Here is a 23,846-nt window from a genome sequence, read left to right as displayed (position 1 = left end):
CTATCCAGGAGCAGGAAGGTGAGCATCCAAACAGGCTAGGCTCCCACAAAGCCAGTTCGTGTATTAGGATCGAAACCTAGTGCCATTGTCATTGGCTTCTCATCAGCCTTCATTGTCCGCCACATTCAGAAAGTCCTGTTTCATCTCATGCTTATTCAGTCCCAGTCCCTCTAGCCTTGGTGAGCTCCCAGTAGATCAGCTCCACTGTCTCAGTGGGTGGGTGCACCCCTCGTGGTCCTGACTTCCTTGCTCATGTTCTCCCTCCTTCTGCTCCTCATTGGGACCTTGGGAGCTCAGTCCAGTGCTCCAGTGTGGGTCTCTGTCTCTATCTCCATCCATCACCAGATGAAGGTTCTATGGTGATATGCAAGAAATTCATCAGTATGGCTATAGGATAGGGTCATTTCAGGTTCCCTCTCCTCAGTTGCTCAAGGTACTAGCTGGGGACATCTCCCTGGACACCTGCGAGCCCCGTTCTTTTGATGTCTGTGAAGAATTTTGATGGGATTTTAATGGGTATCCCATTGAATCAGGAGATTTTGGTAAGACTGTCATTTTTACTATATTACTTCAACCTACTCAATACCACGGAAGATCTTCCCATTTTCTGGTGTCTTTAATTTTTTTCTTCTAAGATTTAAAGTTATTTTTATTCTCTTTTTGATCTGCTTCTTAATTTTTCAAAGTAAACAAACAGTGATATAAAAGTTGCTTTCTAAACCTCTATATCTGACAGGTCTCAATATTTTGAATGTTACAAATATATCTTGCCTCTGCTTTACTTTGTCTTTACTTTATATTTTGTCTATACCTCTTGAATAATTTTTATTATCTTCATGAATACTCTGGAGTTTCTAGACAAGGGCTGCCGCTTGAAACTCACATGGTATTGTTCTCCATTTTGTCATCTTTATGGAGATCATATGCGTGTGCCTTGCTCCTGTCTGTTTGAGATCATTCCCGAAACCTCCTGTCTCATCTTAGTGTATTCTTTGTCTTATAATTAATTCAGACTAAACTATACACAACTTTTCTATAGCTATTTTTTAAGATTTTGACCTTTGTTTTCTTAATTTAGCCTTCTTTGTATATTAAAATATTGCACTCCCTTGACCTTGACTGTATTTCTGCTAAACTATTACTTTTGAATTTAGTTATCTATTTTCTGTATATCCTACTAAAATTCTTGACTATAAATGAGATATTAAATATTCATTCCTCATTTACCTTATATAAACAATCTTACTTTTGGCAAAAACTTTACCAGTACTTGTTGACTATGTTTAACTAAAAACAAAAGCAGATATTATACTTTCATCAACTCTTTGATACATCAATGGCCTATATCCTTAAAAGTTGAAAGCAGATAGAACTTACATGGAATTTCTGGGCAAAGTATTCAATACACTCTTGGTAATACATAGATAGGTTATATTATCATACAGAAGCCATTTGAGAAATTAATAAAAGATACAATAAAATGTATATTATTTATTGAAGATGGGACTATGACTCAAATGTAGACACCTTGATTAGTAAGGTTGAGGTCCTAGGTTAGTCCTATCGGCAAAGAAAAATAAACTATGGAGCAAACACCTTTTGCTAGCATAGCAACATGTTTGAATCATCTTGTACATACACATTTCGTAATTTCGCCAAATGATACACATGAATACATCAATATGCTATATAGATGCAAGCATGTAACTAATATAATATTTTGTTTACATATACATTTATATATTCAATATTCTCGTGCTTCATGGGTTTTTAAATATGTGTGTATAAATCATTAAGTAGAAAAATTAATAGGATTATAAAGTTTGCACTTTCCACTTTTTTTTTTTAATTTTTTTATTGATAAAAGGAGGATAAAGAAAAGAGAAAAAAAAAACAAATTTCCACCTCCTCCCACCAGCCTCCCATTTCCCTCCCCCTCCTCCCACTCTTCTCCCCCTCCTCCCACTCTTCTCCCCCTCCTCCCACCCCTCTCCCCTTCCCCCCACTCCTCTCCCCCTCCCTTTACAGTCCAAAGAGCTGTCAGGGTTCCCTGCCCTGTGGTACGTCCTAGGTCCTCCCCCCTCCATCCATATCTAGGAAGGTGAACATCCAGACTGGCTAGGCTCCCAACAAGCCAGCACATTGCATAGGATCAAAACCGCGTGCCATTGTCCTTGGCGTCTCATCAGCCCTCATTGTTCGCCATGTTCCGAGAGTCCAGTTTTATCCCATGCTTTTTCTGGTAACAGTCCAGCTGGCCTTGGTGAGCTCGCAGTAGATCATCTCCACTGTCTCAGTGGGTGGGTGCACTCCTCGTGGTCCCGACATCTTTGCTCATGTTCTCACTCCTTCTGCTCCTCATTGGGACCTTGGGAGCTCAGTCCAGTGCTCCAGTGTGGGTCTCTGTCTCTATCTCCATCCATCGCCAGATGCAAGTTCTAGGATGGTATGCAATATATTCGTCAGTATTGCTCTAGGGTAGGGTCATTTCAGGTTCCCTATCCTCAGCTGCCCAGGGAACTAACTGGGGACCTCAGCTTGGGCACCTGGGAGCCCCTCTAGGGTCAAGTCTCCTGCCCACCCTAAAGTGGGTCCCTTAACTAAGAATTGTGGTTCCGTGCTCCCCTATCCAACCTTCCTTTATCCCGATCCTCCTGTTTCCCCAAGTCCACCCTCCTTCCCTTCTACCTTTTCTCTCCCCATCTCCCCTAACCCCCATCCCACCCCACCCCCAAGATCCCACTTTTCCCCCCGGCAATTTTGTCTACTTCCCTTATCCAAGAGGATAACTATATGTTTTTCCTTGGGTTCACCTTCATACTTAGCTTCTTTAGATTCGCCTATTGTAGACTCCGTGAACCCTATTTATGGCTAGAAACCAATTATGAGTGAGTACATCCCATGTTCGTCTTTTTGGGCCTGGGATACCTCACTCAGGATACTGTTTTCTATTTCCATCCATTTGCATGCAAAATTCGAGAAGTCATTGTTTTTTACCGCAGCGTAGTACTCTAGTGTGTATATATTCCATACTTTCTTCATCCATTCTTCCATTGAAGGGCATCTAGGTTGTTTCCAGGTTCTGGCTATTACAAATAATACTGCTATGAACATAGTTGAACAAATGCTTTTGACATGTGATAGAGCATCTCTTGGGTAAATTCCCAAGAGTGGTATTGCTGGGTCCAGGGGTAGGTTGATCCCGAATTTCCGGAGAAACCGAAACACTGACTTCCACAGTGGTTGCACAAGATTGCATTCCCACCAGCAATGGATGAGGGTACCCCTTCCTCCACAGCCTCTCCAGCAAAGGCTATCCTTGGTGTTTTTGACTTTAGCCAATCTTACAGGTGTAAGATGATATCTCAAAGTTGTTTTGATTTGCATTTCCCTGATCGCTAAGGAGGTTGAGCATGACCTTAAGTGTCTTTTGGTCATTTGAATTTCTTCTGTTGAGAATTCTCTGTTCAGTTCAGCGCCCCATTTTTTAATTGGGTTAATTAGCATTTTAAAGTCTAGTTTCTTGAGTTCTCTATATATTTTGGAGATCAGACCTTTGTCTGTTGCGGGGTTGGTGAAGATCTTCTCCCAGTCAGTAGGTTGCCTTTGTGTCTTAGTGACAGTGTCCTTTGCTTTACAGAAGCTTCTCAGTTTTAGTAGGTCCCATTTATTCAATGTTGCCCTTAATGTCTGTGCTTCTGGGGTTATACCTAAGAAGCGATCGCCTGTGCCCATCTGTTGTAGGGTATTGCCCACTTTCTCTTCTATCAGGTTCAGTGTTTTCGGGCTGATATTGAGGTCTTTAATCCATTTGGACTTGAGTTTTGTGCACGGTGATAGATATGGGTCTATTTTCATTCTTCTACAGGTTGACATCCAGTTGTGCCAGCACCATTTGTTGAAGATGCTTTCTTTCTTCCAATGTAAACTTTTAGCTCCTTTATCGAAAATGAGGTGTTCATAGGTTTGTGGGATAAAGTCCGGGTCTTCTATACGATTCCATTGGTCGACTTCTCTGTTTTTATGCCAGTACCACCCTGTTTTCATTACTGTAGCTCTGTAATAGAGTTTGAAGTCAGGGATGGTAATGCCTCCAGAAGATCCTTTATTGTATAGGATTGTTTTGGCTATCCTGGGTTTTTTGTTTTTCCATATCCACTTTTATTAGATGTCATTAATGTATTGTCTTTTTTTGTCATAAGTTCTGTGACAAGTTTTCCATTTTTATTTTTTTTTTATTTTTACTTAAAAATAAAATTTCTACCTCCTCCCATTTCCCTCCGCCTCCTCTACTCCCCATCTCCCATCCTCTTCCCCCTTCCTTTCCAGTCCAAAGAGCAGTCAGGGTTCCCTGCCCTGTGGAAGTCCAAGATCTTCCCTCCTTCATCCAGGTCTAGGAAGGTGAGCATCCAAACAGGCTAGGTTCCCACAAAGCCAGTACATGGAACAGAATCAAAATCCAGTGCCATTGTCCTTGGCTTCTCAGTCAGCCCTCCATGTCAGCCACGTTCAGAGAGTTCGGTTTGATCATATGCTCCATCAGTCCCAGTCCAGCTTGCTTTGGTGAGCTCCCATTAGATCAGCCGCACTGTCTCAGTGGGTGGGCGCACCCCTTGTGGTCCTGACTTCCTTGCTCATGTTCTCCCTCCTTCTGCTCCTCATTTGGACCTTGGGAGCTCGGTCCAGTGCTCCGATGTGGGTCTCTGTCTCTAGCTTCATCCATTGCCAGATGAAGGTTCTATGGTGATATGCAAGATATTCATCAGTACGGCTAAAAGATAGGGCCATTTCAGGCTCCCTATCCTCAGCTCTCCAAGGATCTACCTGGGGATATCTCCATGGACACCTGGGGACACCTCTAGAGTCCAATCTCTTACCAACCCTAAAATGGCTCCCTTAATTAAGATAACTTTTAAAAAAATGCTTATTTCCAAGCAATTGTTAAAATCGTTCTCCAAGATGTCAATAAGAAGGAAAGGCTTATCTAAATATGATATCACTCTATTCTATTTTACGGTTTATTTTTACTTTCAGTGGCATATGGACATATCTATATACGGGTAATTATACATGAGGGTTTCCCTTAGGAAGCCAGGGGCATAAGATGACCTGGAGCAATTGTGAGCTACCCGGTGGGAGCTCCTGGAACTGAATTCAAATCTCGTGTAAACAGTAAATGCTCTTTCCTAACCACTAAGAGATTTTTTTCTGCTCCAAGTAACACTTTTTAAATATGAAAGATCTCAGATCCTATAATTGAGGTGATTTTTTTTACACCTGGTACTCCTATAAACACATTCAGGCAAGTGGCTAAATAGAAGATAAACTGAAAAACAAAAATATAGCCTTAGGATATACAAATGACAAGCCACCTGAGAAAGAAGTCAGAGAAATAAAACCTTTCACAATAGTCTCAAATACTATAAAATATCCTGTGGTAACTCTGACCAAGTAAGTAAAATACTTGTATGACAAAAACTTTAGGTCTCTGCAGAAAGAAATTGAAGAAGTTATCTGAAAATGGAAAGACCTCTCATGTTCTTTAATCAGTAGTATTAACAGTGAAAATGGCCATCCTACCAAAAGCATTCTACAGATTCAAATCAATCCCCTTTAAAATTCCAATACAATTCTTCACAAACCTTGAAAGGGCTATTTTTAATTTCATAAGAAGAAACAAAAAAACACAGCATAACTAAAACAATATTGAACTGCTAGTGTTATCATCAGTTCTGATTCCAAACTGTACTTCAGAGCTATAGTAATAATAATCATCATGATATTGGCATAAAAACAGACATACTGATCAATAGATTCAAATTTAGGGCCTAGACATAATTCCACATACCCATAGACACCTGATCTTCAATAAAGAAGCCATAAATACACACTGAAAAAGAATAAGCATGTTCAACAAATAGTTCTGTTCAAACTAGATGTCTGCATGCAGAAGAATCCAAATAGATGCATATTTATCACCATATATAAAAATCAAATCAAAATGGATAAAAGATCTCAATAAAGAAAACAGACACACTGAAACAGACAGAAGAGGATTTGGGAAAAAGTCTTGAATGCTTTGGCTAACAAAAATATTTTCTGGACAGAACATCAATAGTATAGGCACTAAGGTCAAAATTTAATAAATGTCATTTCAGGAAGCTGAAAAACTCATAAAAGGCAAAGGACAGCATTAGTTAGATAAAGCAGCAACTTACAGAATTGAAAACATTTTTACTAATTCCAGATCTGATAAAGGTCTAATAACCAAAATATATAAAGAACTCAGGAAACTAGATATTAAAACCAAATAATTAAATTTAAAAAAATAGGATACATATTTAAACAGAATTCTCAGTGGAGGAATCTTATATGTCTGAGAAACAGACAAAGAAATTCTCAACATCTTTAGCCATTAGGGAAATTCAAATCAAAACTACTTTGAGATTCCATCTTAGACCTGTCAGAAAGGCTATGATCAATCACACAAATGACAGCTCCTGTGGGCAAGGAGAAGAAGCAAGGGGAATAGTCTTTTCTTTACTGTTAGGAGTGCAAATGTCTACAGCTACTGTGAAACTCAATATGGTGGTTCCTTAGAAAACCTGTAATCAATCTACCTACCCAGCTCTACCTCTCTTGGGTACATCTTTAAAGGACATACCATCCTGCCACAAGGATACTTTCTTCATTTTGATTACTGTGACTACTCATAATACCCAGAATTTGGAAAAACCTAAATGTCCCTCATAAGGAAGGAGAATGGATAAGCAAAATGTGGTACATTTATGCAATGCAATATTACACAAATGTTAAAAAAAATGACATTGTGAAATTTGCGAGCCAATGACTGGAACTAGAAAAAAATATCCTGAGTGAGGTAACCAAGATCAAAGTAGAATATGTGGTTCATATTAACTTAAAAGTAGACAATAGCCATTAAGTAAATGATAATGAAGATATAAACTTAATTACCTAGAATCAAGGAATTTAGGCAAAGAGAAAGGCTCTAGCTGAGAAGCATCTATATATCAGCAAAGACGAAATATAATAGAATTTGCAGGTGGACTGGGGGTGGGTGGGGATGGATGCAGGAGGAATCAGGTGGGAAGGAGGTGAGATGGAGGGAGAGAGAAAGTTAAGAGATGGTGGCTGGAATTGGGATGTATTTGGTAGCCATATGGAATCCTAGTGCTGTGGAAATATTCTGGAATCTCTGAAGATTATTCTAGTGAGGACTCCAAGTAATGGGGTTATGGAGTCTGAACTAGTCATCTCCTATAACCTGTCAAGGCTCCCACTGTTGGGACTGGGTTGTATTCTGTTGAATTATTGGTTGATGTGACCCTTTGGAGATTCCCAAAAAACAAGACACTGATGTTAGGACTGAATATTTTTCACCTCAAATTGACAATAGGGACCCATTACCCTGGGTAACATCCACATAGCTCATTGAACATATAGAAATCGGGTGATGCCTGCATGAAACCTTTTCCTCATGTTCTAGTTGCTTTGGTGCAGGAAGGTAGTGTGTGGCTAAAATAGATATGTGGGCACAAACCCAGGCACAAAATCTTTGGGCTACAATCTATTCTGCTAGAAAGATATTCTGAGGCAATAGAACTTGGGGGAGTAGTCAACCAATGTACGATTTAACTTGAGGCCCACTTCAGAAGTAGGAGCACATACCTCATCCTGCTAGGATGGCTCAGAACCAGAAACAAGATAGCCCAGAGACATAGGGTATATAGGGAACAACCAAACACAACTGGCCTTAATAAAACAAAACAAATAAATAAATAAAGTCAATGGAATGGGTCTCAATAATATTCTGTTATACTCATAGATCAGTACCATGTCCAGTCATCATCAGAGAAGCTTCCTCCAGCAACAGATGAGAGTGGATACAGAGACCCATAGTCTGATATGCTGGGTGCCTAAATTTGAGGTATGCATTAGTTCTTTATCCTTGGAGCTCAGGGAATGATTCCCTTGTCAAAGGGTAACAAGCCTTGTAAAGGACAGAGTGGATAGAGGATATCAGAAGAATAAGGTCCACTGAATCAACCAAACCGGACTCATATGAACTCACAGAGACTGAAGTAGCAAACAGGGGGCCTACATGGTTATGCACTAAATCCTCTGCATATACTTTGTCACTGTTAGCTTTGTGCTTTTTTGGGACTCCTAATTTTTTTATTTTATTTTATTTAAAAACTTTCCTTCTCCTCCCCACCTCCCTTTTCCTTCCCCTTTCCCCCTCTCCCCACGTCCCAATCCAATCCCCTTCTCTCTCCAGTCCAAAGAGCACTCAGGGTTCCCTCCCCTGTGGGAAGGCTAAGGGCCTCCCCCTGCATCCAGGTCTAGGAAGGTGAGCATCCAAATGAGCTCACCAAGGCCAGCAGGACTTCTAATTTTAGGGGAACTTATATCTTGGACTCTTTTCTCCCTGTTGGATTGCCTTCTTGGTGTAAGGGCTTCCCCATATTACTGTACGTTGTGTTGTTGTGTTTGCTTGTTTTCTCTTGGATATCTGCTATTTTTTATGGGTGACAGAACGGGAATGGATTCAGGGGAGAAGGGAAATTAGGAAAGTTGTCATTCAAATTTATTGTATGGAAGAAGAATCTTTCTTTTTTTCATAAATTTATTTGTTTCACATCCAGACTGCAGATACCCATCCTTCCTTTCCTCCCAGTCCTCCCCCCCCCCACATCCCTGTCTGCATTACCCCAATCCACTCCTCCTCTGTTTCTGTGTAGGAAAGGACAGGTTTCCCATGAGTATCAATAAAACATGGCATATCAAGTTGCAGTAAGACTAAGCATCACCTCATATATTAAGACTGGTCAAGGTGACACAGTATAAGGACTAGGGTCCTAAAAGTCCATAAAAGAGTCAGAGATAGCCCCTGTTCACACTGTTATGAGTCCCAGAGGAGGGCCAAGCTACACAATTGTAACATATATGGAGAGAGACTAAAAATCAGTCCTATTCAGGCTCCATAGCTGTTTATTCCGTCTCTGTGAGCTCCTAATTGCCCAGGCAGACTAGTTGATTCTGTGAGGTTTTTTTTTTTTTGTGGTGTCTCTGAGCACTCCGGCTCCTATATTTCTTTGTCTCCATCTTTCAAAGATTCAATCAGTATAGCTAATGGTTAAAATAAGACTAATAATTAGAGATTGACATAGAACAACTGAGCATTTAGCTTATAAATTCTTTACCAGCATGTCATAAACATGAATTTTTCACAGTACAAATCACACATAATAAGTCTGTTTTAAATCATAAATGCATCTTGCAATCAAGTCAGAGGAACTTAGAATAAAAAGGCTGTGCCATTTACTCATCTCAACAAAACAAAACTTCCAACATAAGAATTGTTGGGGGAAAGTTACATCCAGAACAACTATGATTAAGCATTTTTTAAAAATGAAGTTTTCCTGTTGAATACATGCAAACCTCACTCATTTCCTGAAAACTTGATATCAGCATGATAAATAAAAGTGTTTAAAATAAGAAGAAATGCACGAAGGTGAAGAAAATACTTGTGGATCATTAAGTTTCTACAAACTTATCAAACTATGCTTACTATATAACTAGTATCAAAGTTATGAAAGGAGAAGCAAGACAAGAATAGAGGAGAGAGTTCAGGGACAGAGACAGAGTCCTTCCTGCTGGGTGGGATGCCGGAGAGTTCAGAGATTTCCTGGCAACATTTCAAAATTTCCTTGGACCAATGATTTGTTTGTGACGTTTCTTGTCCCTTCTTTGAGCAAGGAGGCCATACATTTGACCTTACACCTTCTCTGTCATTGTATATATGAGTATTGATAGCAGTCAACCTATTCAACTAGTTAAATAGTTCTACACACAGTGGGGAGTCATGAGTGGTTGAAGGCAGCTCCCCTCATCGATTTGTACATCACAGGTGATGAGTTACAGGATTTCTGAACTGATGAGAAGTTAGTGAGACTGAAGAATTTTGGGTAGATGGAAATAGGGTGTGGTTTTCACCATCTTTGTTAATGTTTTGAAATGATTTTTAAGATATTAGGAATAATAATATTTTATATGAGCTTCTGTAGACCATTGGTCAAGGACAAAGAATTTGGGTCTGAAAAAACCTGGGATAAAACCGGATTCACTGAACATAGCGGACAATGAGGACTACTGAGAACTCAAGAACAATGGCAGTGGGTTTTTTATCCTAATGTACATACTGGCTTTGTGGAAGCCTAGGAAGTTTGGATGCTCACCTTACTAGACCTGGATGGAGGTGGGTAGTCCTTGGACTTCCCATTGGGCAGGGAACCCTGATAGTTCTATGGGCTGACAAGGGAGGGGAACTTTATTGGGGGAGGGGGAGGGAAATGGGAGGAGGTGGCGTGAAGAGACAGAAATCTTTAATAAATAAATAAACGGAAAAAAATAAAAATTTCTGCCTCCTCCCCCCCTCCCACTTCCCCCTACCAATCTCCTCATCCCCCTTCCCCTTCCTCTCCAGTCCAAAGAGCAGTCAGGGTTCCCTGCCTTGTGGAAAGTCCAAGGTTCTCCCTCCTCCATCCAGGTCTAGGAAAGTGCACATTCAAACAAACTAGACTCCCATAAAGCCAGTACATGCAGTAGGACCAAAACCCAGTGCCATTGTCCTTGGCTTCTCAGTCAGCCCTCATTGTCTGCCTTGTTCAGAGAGTCCGGTTTGATCCCATGCTTTTTCAGTCCAGCTGGCCTTGGTGAGGGTCAATTAGATCAGCCCCACCGTCTCAGTGGGTAGGTGCACCCCTCACGGTCCTGACTTCCTTGCTCATGTTCTCCCTCCTATTGCTCCTCATTTGGATCATGGGAGCTCAGTCCATTGCTCCATTGTGGGTCTCTGTCTCTATCTCCATCCTTCGCTAGATGAAGGTTCTATGGTGATATGCAAGATATTCATCAGTATGGTTATAGGATCGGGCCATGTAAAGCCCCCTCTCCTCAGCTGCCCAAGAAACTAGCTGAGGACATCTCTGTGGACACCCAGGAACCCATTTAGAGTCAAGTCTCTTGCCAACCCTAAAATGGATCCATTAATTAAGATATATACTTCTCCGCTCCCTTATCCACCCTTCCTCCATCTCAATTATCCCATTCCCCCAAGTTCTCCCCATCCTCTCCTTCTCACTTTTCTCTCCCCGTCTTCCCTTACCCCCATCCCATCCCTACCCCCAAGTTCCTAATTTTTGCCGGCAATCTTATCTACTTCCAATATCCAGGAGGATAACTATATGGTTTTTCTTTGGGTTCACCTTCTTATTTAGCTTCTCTAGGATTATGAATTATAGGCTCACTGCCCTTTATTTATGGCTAGAAACCACTTATAAGTGAGTACATACCATGTTCATCTTTTGGGTCTGGGTTATCTCACTCAGGATAGTTTTTTTCTATTTCCATCCATTTGCATGCAAAATTCAAGATGTCATTGTTTTTTTTACTACTGAGTAGTACTCTAATATGTATATATTCCACACTTTCTTTATCCATTCTTCCATTGAAGGACCTCTAGGTTGTTTCCAGGTTCTGGTTATTACAAATAATGCTGCTATGAACGTAGTTGAACAAATGCTTTTGTAGTATGATAGGGCATCTCTTAAGTATATTCCCAAGAGTGATATTGCTGGATCCTGGGGTAGGTTGATCCTGAATTTCTTGAGAAACTACCACACTGATTTCCAAAGTGGTTGCACAAGTTTGCATTCCCACCAGCAATGGATGAGTGTTTCCCTTACTCCACAACCTCTCTAGCAAAGGCTATCATTGGTGTTTTTGATGTTAGCCATTCTGACAGGTGTAAGATGGTATCTCAAAGTTGTTTTGATTTGCATTTCCCTGATTGCTAAGAAGGTTGAGGATGACCTTAAGTGTCTTTTGGCCCTTTGAACTTCTGTTGAGAATTCTCTGTTCAGTTCAGTGCCCCACTTTTTAAGTGTGTTAATTAGCATTTTAAAGGCTAGTTTGTTGAGTTCTTTATATATTTTAGAGATCAGACCTTTGTCTGTTGTGGGGTTGCTGAAGATCTTCTCCCAGTCAGTAGGTTGCCTTTTTGTCTTAATGACAGTTTCCTTTGCTTTACAGAAGCTTCTCAGTTTCAGGAGGTCTGATTTATTCTATGTTGCCCTTAATGTCTGTGCTGCTGGCGTTATACATAGGAAATAGTCTCCTGTGCCCATGTGCTGCAGGCTGCTTCCCACTTTCTCTTCTATCAGGTTCAGTGCGCTCCAATTAATATTGAGGTCTTTAATCCATTTGGACTTGAGCTTTGCACATGGTGATAGATATGTATCTATTTTCATTCTTCTACAGGTTGACATCCAGTTATGCCAGCACCATTTGCTGAAAATGTTTTCTTTCTTCCATTGTATACTTTTAACTCCTTTATCGAAAATCAAGTGTTCATAGGTTTGTGGGTTAATATCCGGATCTTCTATTCGATTCCATTGGTCGACTTCTCTGTTTTTATGCCAATACCAAGCCGTTTTCAAGCCTAGGAATTCTGATGGAAGTCAGAGACCTCTGCAGGACCAACACCAAGCCAGGGACCTTTGCAGGAGCAGATCCAGACCAGCATTTACAAAAACAGGTCAAAGCTGACAACCTAGGCAAGAGCAGGCCTGAGAGAGCAAACTCCAAGGGACTGGAGCAAAGCCTCGGAGCACTGAGTGACCTCCAGAAACACAGAGTGACTAAAGGGGTAACTAGAATTGTGGCATTAACTGTACCACAAGGAACAACCATCTGAGTCTTGGATTCACTGGCATTTAGAAGATTAACCAGCAGAATCACCAACAGCCCCAAACACACCTATTAGAGGAAAAGATGAGAAGAAAAGGCAAGAACAAACACAATACTATAAATAGCAACATGACTCCAGTAAAACCTAAAGACCCTACAACAACAACAAAGAATTGAACAACAAAATATAGATGAAGCACAAGAAAATGACCTAAAAAAATTACTTCAGGAGAATGTTTGAAACGCTTAAAGAGAAATTAAGAAATTCCCTCAAAGAAATGGAGAAAAAGACAAAAAATAAATAAAAGGCATCAACAAATCTCTTTAAATAAAACCAAGAAAAAAACAATCAAACGTATGAAAGAAACTATTTAGACTTGAAACCTGAAATAGAGACAATAAAAACAAAGGCCGAGGGAATAATAGAAACAGAAATCATGAGTAAATGAACAGAAACCACAAATGCAAGCATGAACAGCAGAATATAACAGATGGAAGAGAGAATCTCAAGCACTGAAGATACAATAGAGGAAATAGACTCACCAGTCAAAGAAAACATTAAATCTAACAAAATCTTAACCCAAAATATCCAGGAAATATGGCATACCATGAAAAAGCCAAACATAACAATAATAGGTATAGAAGAAGGAAAAAAGTTAAACTCAAAAGCACAGAAAATATGCTTAACAAAATCATAGAATAAACTTTCCCAACCTAAAGAAAGACATGCCTATGAAGATATAAGAAGCTTACAGAACACCAAATAGACTGGATCCAAAAAAGAGTTCCCTTGCCACATAATAATCAAAACACTAAACATACAGAGTAATGAAAGAATATTAAGAGCTTCAAAGGAAAAGGGCCAAGTAATGTATAAAGGCAAACCTATCAGAATTACACCTGACTTCATTGGAGACAATGAAAGCCAGAAGGTCATGGTCAAGTATTATGCAGACATTAAGAGACCATGGATGCCATCCAAGACTATGACTTGCAATCACCATAGAAAAACAAAACAAAAGATTCCATGACAAACCAGATTTAAAATACCTAGCCACAAACCCATCCCTACACAAAATACTAGAAGGAAAACTCCAACATAAAGAAGTTGACTACATCAACAAAAACACAATTGATGGTCTCATAGCAGCAAATCCCAAAGAAGGGGAAACACACACAAATTAACATCACCCACAATGAAAACTAAATTAACAAGAGGTAGCAATCACTGGTCATTGATATCCCTTAATATAAACGGACTCAACTTACCTATAAAAAGGCACAGGCTAACAGATTGGATATGAAAACAGAATCCATCCTTCTTCTGCCTATAAGAAACACACCTCAACCTCAAAGACAGATATTATATCAGAGGTTGGGAAAAAATATTCCAATCAAATGGACCTAAGAAACAAGCAGGTGTAGCTATCCTAATACCTAACAAAATAGACTTCAAACTAAAATCAATCAAAAGAGACAAAGAAGGATATTTCATATTGGCCACAGAAAAAATCAAAGAGGAAAATCTCACTACTGAATATCTATGCCCCAAATACAAGGGTACTCTCTTATGTAAAAGAAATACTTATATAAAGCTTAAATCATACATTAGACCTCACACACTAATAGTGGGAGACTTCAACACTCCCCTCTCACCAATGGACATGTCAGTCAGACAAAATATGAACAGAGAAATAAGGGAACTTACAGATGTTATGACTCAAATGGACTTAACACACATCTATAGAATATTCCATCCAACCGTAAAAGAATATATCTTTTTCTTAACACCTCATGGAACCTTCTCAAAAAATTGACCACATTCCCAGTAACAAAACAAACCTCAACAAATACAAAAAAAATTGGAATAACCCCATGTATCTTATCAGATCACAATGGCTTAAAGCTAGAATCATCAACAATACTAATTCCAGAAAGCCCACAAACACATGGAAATTAAACAATGCTCACCTGAATCATCAATTGGTAAAGGAAGAAATACAGGGAGAAATTAAAGACTTCCTATAATTCAATGAAAATTACCACACAACATACCCAAATTTATGGGACACAATGAAAGCAATGCTAAGAGAAAAGTTCATAGCACTAAATGCCTACATAAAGAAGCTGGAAAAATCCCACATTGGTGAATTAAAACTCTACAACAAAAAGAAGCAAACTTACCAGAAAGAACTAGATGGCAGGAAATAATCAAATTGAGAGCTAAAATTAACAAAATAGAAACAAACAAAACAATACAAAGAATCAATGAGACAAAGAGTTGATTCTTTGAGAAAATCAACAAAATAGACAAAAATTTATTCAAACTAACCAAAAGGTAGAGAGAGAATATCCAAATTAACAAAATCAGAAATGAAAATGGGGACATAACAACAGACATGGAGAAAATATAAAGAATCATCTGGTCATATTTCAATAACCTGTCCTCCACAAAATTGGAAAACTTAAAGGAAATGGGACAACTTTCTGGATAAATATCTTTTTACCAAAATTAAATCAAGACCAGATAAGCAAATTAAACAGACCTATAACTGCTAAAGAAATAGAAATAGTCATCAAAAGTCTCCATGTTGTAGGAGGAGCAGCGGGCTGTGTCTTGCCACCTGGCTAGCTTAACCCCCAAAGTATTCACACAGAAATTGTGTTAATTAAATTACAGCCTGGCCCATTAGCTCTAGACTCTTATTGGCTAACTCTCATATCTTGATTAACCCATTTCTGTTAAATCTGTGTATCACCATGTGACTGTGGCTTACTGGCAAGACTAACCTATTTCTGTCTCAGGCCGGAGATTCATGGAGTCTACCACACTTCCCTTCTTACCAGCATTCTGTTCTGTCTACTCCGCCCACCTAGGGGCACCCTATCAAAAGGCCAAGGCAGTCTCTTTATTCAACCAATGGAAGCAACACAAAACAGAAGAACCTCCTATACCATCTCCCAACTAATAAAAGTCCAGGATAAGATGGTTTCAGCTCAGAATTCTACAGGATTTTCAAAGAAGAACTAACATCAATACTCCTCAAATTATTCCACACAATAGAAACAGAAGGAACATTGCCAATACCTAACTCTTTTTATGAGGTTACAATTATCCTGATCCCCAAACACAGAAAGATATGAAAGAGAATTACAGACCAATCTCACTCATGAACATTGATACAAAAATACTGGCAAATCAAATCCAAGAACACATCAGAACCATCATCCACCATGACCAAGTTGGCTTCATCCCAGAGATGCAGGATGGTTCAACATACTAAAATCTGTCAACGTACTCTACCATATAAACAAACTGAAAAATAAAAACCGTATGATCATCTCATTAGATGCAGAAAAACTTTTGACAAAATACAATATCCCTTCATAATAAAGATCTTGGAGAGAGAAACATAACTAAGCATAATAAAGGTAATATACAGCAAGTCAACAGCCAACATCAAACTAAAAGGAGAGAAACTTACTGCAATCCCACTGAAATCAGGAACAAGACAAGGTTGTTCACTCTTTTTATATCTAATCAATATAGTTTTTGAGGTCTTTTGAGCAATAAGACACAAAAAAATACTTCAAGGGGATACAAATCAGAAAAGAAGAAGTCAAACTCTCACTATTTTCTAATGATATGGTAGTTTACATAAGCAACCCCAAAAATTCTACCAAGAAAGTTTACAACCCAAAAACACTTTCAGTAATGTAGCAAGACACAAGATTAACTCAAAAAAATCAATAACCCTTCTGTTCACAAATGATAAAAGGGCTAAGAATGAAATCAGAGAAACCTCACCATTCACAATAGTTGTAAATAGCATAAAATATCTCATAGAAACTCTAACAAAGTAAATGGAAGACTTGTATGACAAGAACTTGAAATCTTTGAAGAAAGACACTGAAGAAGTCGCCAGAAAGTGGAAAGATCTCCCATGATCTTGGGTAGTTCGAACTACCATAGCAATGTTACCAAATCAATCTACAGTTTCAATGTAGTCCCCATCAAGATACCCACAAAATTCTTTACAAACCTTGAAAGAACTTTACTCAATGTCGTATGGAAAAGCAAAAACCCAGGATAGCCAAAACAATTCTGTAAAATAAAAGAACTTCTGGAGGCATCACAATCCCTGACTTCAAATTCTACTACAGAGCTACAGTATTGAAGACAGCCTGATATTGGCATAAAAACAAACAGGAGGACCAATGGAACTGAATCGAGGACTCAGATATTAATCCACACACCTTCAAAGACATGTTTTTGACAAAGAAGCAAAAAATATCAAATGGAAAAAAGAAAGCATATTTAACAAGAGGTGGATATGGATAACTGGATATTAACATGTAGAAGAATGAAAATACACCCATATCTATCACCATGCACAAAACTCAGGTCCACGTGGATCAAAGACCTCAACATAAAGCCAAGCCACAATGAACCTTATAGAAGAGAAAGTGGGAAGTACACTTGAACGCATCGACACAGGGAACCACTTTCTAAATATGACCCCAATAGCACAGACACTGAGAGAAACAATTAATAAATGGGACCGCCTGAAACTGAAAAGCTTCTGTAAGGCAAAGCACATGGTCAATAAGACAAAACGACAGCCTCCATAATGGGAAAAGATCTTCACTAACCCCACATCAGCTACAGGTCTGATCTCCAAAATATACAAAGAACTCGAAAAATTGGTCATCAAAACAACACATAATCCAATAAAAAAATGGAGTACAGACCTAAACAGAGAACTCTCAATAGAGGAATCTAAAATGGCCGAAAGACACTCAAGGAAATGTTCAACATCCTTAGTCATCAGGGAAATGCAAATCAAAACAACTCTGAGATTCCATTTTAATCCTGTAAGAATGGCCAAAATCTAAAACACTGATGAAACTTATGCTGGAGAGGTTGTGGGGTAAAGGGAACACTTCTGCATTGCTGGTGGGAATGCAAACTGGTATAGCCCCTATGCATATCAGCATGGCCATTTATCAGAAAATTTGGAAACAACCTTCCTCAAGACCCGATAATACCACTTTTGGGTATACATCCAAAGGATGTTCAGTCGTGCCACAAAAACATGTGCTCAACTATGTTCATAGCAGCATTGTTTGTCATAGCCAGAACCTGGAAATATCCTAAATGCCCCTTCAAGAATGATTAGGAAGATGTGGTACATTTACTCAATTGAGTTCTACACAGCAGAAAAACTAATGACACCTTGAAATTTGCAGGCAAATGGATGGATCTAGAAAATATCATTTTGAGTGAAGTAACCCAGTTCCCAAAAGACAAATATCATATGTACTCACTCATAAGTGGCTTTTAGACATAAAACAAAGAAAACCAGCCTACAATTCATAATCCCAAAGAACCTAGAAAATAATGAGTACCCTAAAAGAGATATACATGGATCTAGTCAACATGGGAAGTAGAAAAAAACAAGATCTCGTGAGGAAATTGGGAGCATGTGGACCATGGAATAAGGTAAAAGGGGAGGAGATAGGAAGGGAGGGGAGCAGAGAAAAAATGTATAGCTCAATAAAATCAATTAAAATTAAAAAAATTCATAAAATGCTATTAGCCATACAAATGTAAGTCATATACTGATTTTTTAAGCAGCTTTACTAACAGTATTGAGGGAAGATGTAAAATAATCAACATATTAAGAAAAGTAGATAGATATTTTATTTTATGGAAGATTAATTGATCTACTTTCCATTTACCTTTTGGTGTTTTTCAGAAAAGTGTTTAATTATTAGAAGCAAAAAAAATGTTAGCTTTCAAGGTGAATAAATAATCTTAATATTAATAGGATTTATATAAACCTAATTTTAGTGGTATACCTCAAAGCAAATATTGCAGCACAAACAGAGTTGCATCGCTATGATGTAGACATCGAAAAGAGAACTCTTTGGGAAGAAAAGTACTTGGAGGAGGCAGGAGATGATTTTGGCCATGTAAATGTAGTCAGATTGTATTACATAATTGAATGTAAATATAATTATACTACTGTTTCCCATGCATAATGCATATATGCTAATGACATTTGTTTCAAAATACATGGAGATATATATTAAGAATAAAATTACAAGGAAAAAATCACATTGTACTATCTGGATGTTGGATGTAGAGCTTTTGAAGGCATACTGAACTGTAGTATGCCAGTGTCTCGCTAAGCACGGGAAGGGTATTTATTTGGATTCAAGGCAGAAGCTGTGCAAGGAGAATTTCTTTCTTTTTTTGATAATGTTTTTGTTTATATTTTCAGTTTCATATTGTATTCTCTATATTGTATTCCTATTCATCCCCCTAATAATCCCTCCTAATTCCTCTTCCACTCCATTTGTACCTCCATCTTCTTCTACCTTGATGTTGTATGTGTGTGTGTATGCACGTGTATTGCATGCATCTGTTTGAATGTGTGTGTGTTTGCAAGTCTGTGTAGATAATCACAGTGCAGTATGTTCATGATTTTAAAAGTATGGCATATTCAGAAAACAGAGTTTTGCAGATTTTTTATCCATCTTCTGGCCCCAAAATCTTTATGACCCTCTCCCTGGAATCAGCAAAGGTGATATTGATGTCAACTTTAGGGATAAAGGCATAGCAGCCACCCATTTGTAGAGCTTTGATGATTAAGTCTACTCATTAAACATTACCTTCTGCAGCTGGGCGGTGGTGACGTACGCCTTTAATCCCAGCGCTAAAGAGTCAGAGGCAGGAGGATCTCTGTGAGTTTGAGGCCAGCCTGGTCTACAAGAGCTAGTTCCAGGACAGGTACCAAAGCTACAGAGAAACCCTGTCTTGAAAAAAACCAACCAACCAAATAAACAAACATTACCTTTTGCAAATGGGAAAAAAAATTATTAAAATGTATGTTATGAACTGTGTTTTTTACATAGAAGCTTTATGTGCCAAAATAAAGATTTTCATCCATCATATAAATTGAACAGAAATTATTTTTATGTGGCTAGCTTTATGTGCCAAGATTAATTTTATTAATGAATTTAAACTTATACAACTATGTATGGAAACATTTTTCTCAATAAGATGAGTCATATTAACAAATAATGTATAATCCTTAATTATGTATATACATATTTCCATAAGTAACAGATTATTGAGTTAGTGAGGTATGCTCATATGAGCAAAAGTTTAAAATGTTTAAATGTCTTAAATGTAAAGAAGGCTCATGACATGGAGTGAGGTCATGTTACTAAAAGAAGAGAATCACATGCAGACCATTGACAAATGTGAATTTTGACTGACAGATTCTCTGTAGCTTCTCACCTTCAGAAGCTCATTCCTATATGAAAACTTCTTTTCTTTAATTTTTATAACTTTTTACCAAACATACAACTGTTCAATACAGCATAATGTAATACTATTTATTTATTTGTTTATTGTTTTTCTGAGACAGAATCTCACTATGTTGTGCTGGATGGCCTGAAACTCATTATGTAGAACAGGATTGTCTCAAACTCATAGAAATCCACCTGTCTCAGCCCCCCAGTGCTGATATTAAAGATATGAAACAGCATACCCTGTGAATTTTCAAATCACATTAAAGTGGAAGTCCTCCAAATACAACATTGTATATCTTCCCTGGCAACACACATAAAAATCAAACTAAGAGGCATTTTGTATTTTATTGAAATAATTATGAATACCCTAAGAGTTTGGTTTTGATGAAAGAAGTGTTCACATTTCATAGGGGACATAAAATAGAAAGTTTCTGCATATTTATAGAATTATATGGGAATTGGGCATTGAAATTATAAGAGTGTACACATATATTTCAAAGATATATATATTATTGGTTAAAAAATAACCAATTGCAGTTCAAGAAAGGAAAATATCAATTAACTGGTGTGAACGGCATAGCCAAGTCAGTCAAATTCCAGCTGTGGTCTCAGCTGTGGAAATAGCTACTCAATAAAAATAATTCTCAAAAGATCTTTCAACCCAGGGAGAAGCTATTCCCTAGGTTAATGCTAAAAATATCTGTGAGAAACACAGAGAAGTGTATGTATACCATACACTGTACTCATATCAGAAGGACATGGCTATTTCACAGAAGTTTTATGGATGTCACAATAAGAGTTGTTAAGAGAAGGGTTAAAACATTACCTTTCTTACTGACTCAGACAAGCTATGAAACCACAAGGTAAATCAGAATATATCAATGGCTAAAGTTATAGGTTCTTAGAGTAACATCTCTGAATCGCAAACAAGATTTGTATATAATTAGGTATCCAAGTTTATGCCCACATGAAACTGTGATAAGAAATGATAGTAAAGTAGTTGATACCTACTATTTTATTGAATGAAAAAGTTTTTTAAGGTTTAGGAAAAGGTTTATTAAATGAAAGCATTCATATTCATAATTGTATCTGGTTATCATTTAATATTTATATTATACTACCAATTCCTAGGCTGATATGTGGCTTGCCTTCTATTTAAATGTCTCATGTTTTCACTGTGGTTGCTATAAAACAATTCTAGAGACTGCAAATTTTCAATTTCAGGTGTTTGATAAAACCATGGACCTAATTATATTTTAAACACTAGCTATCCTAATTTTATTTATTTAATGTGGAGAGTGATGGCTGTATTTTAACACAGATTTCCTGTAGACTTTGTGTGAGGTTCCAGGATGGAAAATTGAGCCTGTGTGTACTGAAATTATGGTAGGTTACTTTTCAAATAGAAAATTATCCATTATCCTCAACTTAGGTTTTCTCATAGTTGGAAAACCCTGCCGGTATTAGGTGTTGAACGAACCTTGTCATTTTTCTGTATTTTCTTTCTCTGAATGAAAATCAACAATGGTCTGGATCTCTATCTGATTCTATGTCCTGATCCTTCAGAAGTAGTATTAATTTAAGTATGAACAATTTAACTTTTGCACTGCTCTTTAAATTTCATGTTTGTTCAATTATTGTCTTTAACAATTTGTATGAAAGACTAGTTAATCAAATTACTCCTTTTGGTATAAGAAAAATTAGGCCAACAATGAAAATTTCACAGTCTTCCAATAGGAATGAAAATTTTCCTGTTGGACATGTGTGATGGTTGGCAAATAAAATGACTTAAGGCTGAGGCTAAGAATGCGGCTTCAGTCCCCAGGGTCTAATGGGGCTTGCAAGTTGTCTCCTCACCTGTGCATGCACTCTAGACCATGCATGTCTCACCTACCAACACGCAGGTACACACACACACACACACACACACACACACACACACACGCGCATGTGCACACACACATACATGCACAAAGGGGGGATAGTATAATTTATTTTTTAAAAAAGAATTAGAATCTGAAATAATTTGCAAACTACTGCTGTGTATGTTATACCAGGTGATGGTTTAACAAGTGGAATGCTCTCTCCAATCTTTACTTAGGTGAAGAAAGGAAGAAAACCATGGGTCTTGTGGCTATTATCTAGCAAATCTAGGCATTTAGAACAGAAGTTCAGAACCCACAAAATAAATTAATTGATGGTAACAAACACCATCAATCAGATAAAATAGGGAGGTCAGCTCTTTCTCTTCCTCACAGTTTTCAAAGAACTATCGGAAAAGCATTCCATATGAAGATGGTCTCATTCATGGTTTTTATTCCATTCTCCTCATTAAACCAAAATAACTAAAATTTCACTAGCTTCAAAGCATTTCAAGTATATATACTTGTGTGTATTTATGTATATATATTCTAAATAATCTATTTTTCATATATTAAATAAACTCTTCCACATCTCTCTCTTATAGAACTGAACACTACACATACTCAAGTCACTTTCTTCTTTCTCACTGGTGTGCCAGGCTTAGAAGATATCCAAATTTGGATCTCCATCCCCTTCAGCTTCATGTACCTCTTGGCTGTGTTAGGCAATGTCTTGGTCGTGGCAGTGGTGGTCTTGGACCACAGCCTCCACGAACCCATGTATCTCTTCCTGGCCATGTTGGCATTCAACGATGTTCTCCTCTGTACTGTCACAGTGCCCCAAATGCTGCTCATTTTCTGGCAGGGTCCCTTGGCAGTCGCCCTCCCTGCCTGCCTCACACAAATGTTTTTTGTCCACGCTCTGTTCCTGTCTGAATCTGCAGTCTTACTGGCCATGGCTTTTGACCGCTATGTGGCTATCTGCACACCACTGCATTATACAACCCTGCTTACAGGCCCTCTCCTTCTCAAGGTTGGGCTGGTCCTGGGAGCTCGGAGTGTGGCTGTTGTCACTCCTGGGGTTCTCCTTATTCTCCGCCTAGACTTCTGCCGGGGCACCATTATCCTCCACACGTACTGTGAGAACATGGGCATCGCCAAGTTGGCCTGCAACAGCATTACCTTAAATAGCATTTACGGGCTCTCGGCGGCTCTCCTCACCACGGGGCTGGACTTTGTCTTCATTTCCTTATCCTACTGGCTAATCTTGAAAACTGTCCTACAACTGCCATCCAGGGAAGCCAGGACAAAAGCCTTTGGCACCTGCGGAGCTCACATTTGTGTTATTTTGCTATTCTACACACTGGCCTTTTTCTCTTTCTTTACTCATCGCTTTGGACACCATGTCCCTAGCCACACCCTCATCCTCCTGGCAAATCTGTATCTACTGATACCCCCAACCATGAACCCCATTGTTTATGGAATAAAGACCAAAGAGATAAGGATTCGAGTAGTAGGGCTTTGTTTCCGATCAGAATGATTCAAGTCTATGGAACAGCAAAGACCAGGGAATCCAAGACAAACCATAAGGCTTAAATAAAAATCCAAAAACAGTCTGTTTGGATGTAGCCATGGAGCATTTACCATTCAATAAAAACACTGAATAGAATTAAAAAGAGGAAGAACACAATGTTGTGTGGGTGAGAAGGTCGGGAGGATCTTGGAAGAGATGGGAGAGGGGAATCTATAACCAAAATACAATGTATGAAAGTTTAAATAAAAGCATACGCAAAATGTTTTAAAAATAAGTAAAACCATAATATATTATTCCAAAAGTTATTGTGTTATAAATAGAAAGTTTACAGGAAGTATAAGTACCTTTGAAGACTG

The 23,846-nt window shown here is 38.3% G+C and overlaps 1 protein-coding gene across 1 annotated transcript; it reads left to right on the top strand.

The window, feature by feature from the left end:
* Positions 1–22,554: 22,554 nt before the first annotated feature.
* LOC142851274 (olfactory receptor 52D1-like) lies at positions 22,555–23,496 on the top strand (the record flags this gene model as incomplete). The annotated part of the gene is made up of 1 exon (XM_075975154.1): positions 22,555–23,496. A coding segment is annotated over one exon (942 nt), but the record flags the coding sequence as incomplete, so codon positions are not given.
* Between the last annotated feature and the right edge of the window lie 350 nt (positions 23,497–23,846).

The sequence above is a fragment of the Microtus pennsylvanicus genome, chromosome 5 (genome assembly GCF_037038515.1).
Source record: "Microtus pennsylvanicus isolate mMicPen1 chromosome 5, mMicPen1.hap1, whole genome shotgun sequence".
NCBI classification, from domain to species: Eukaryota; Metazoa; Chordata; class Mammalia; order Rodentia; family Cricetidae; genus Microtus; species Microtus pennsylvanicus.
Note: the sequence above shows the minus strand (reverse complement) of the source record. Positions and strands in the feature narration are given on the sequence as shown.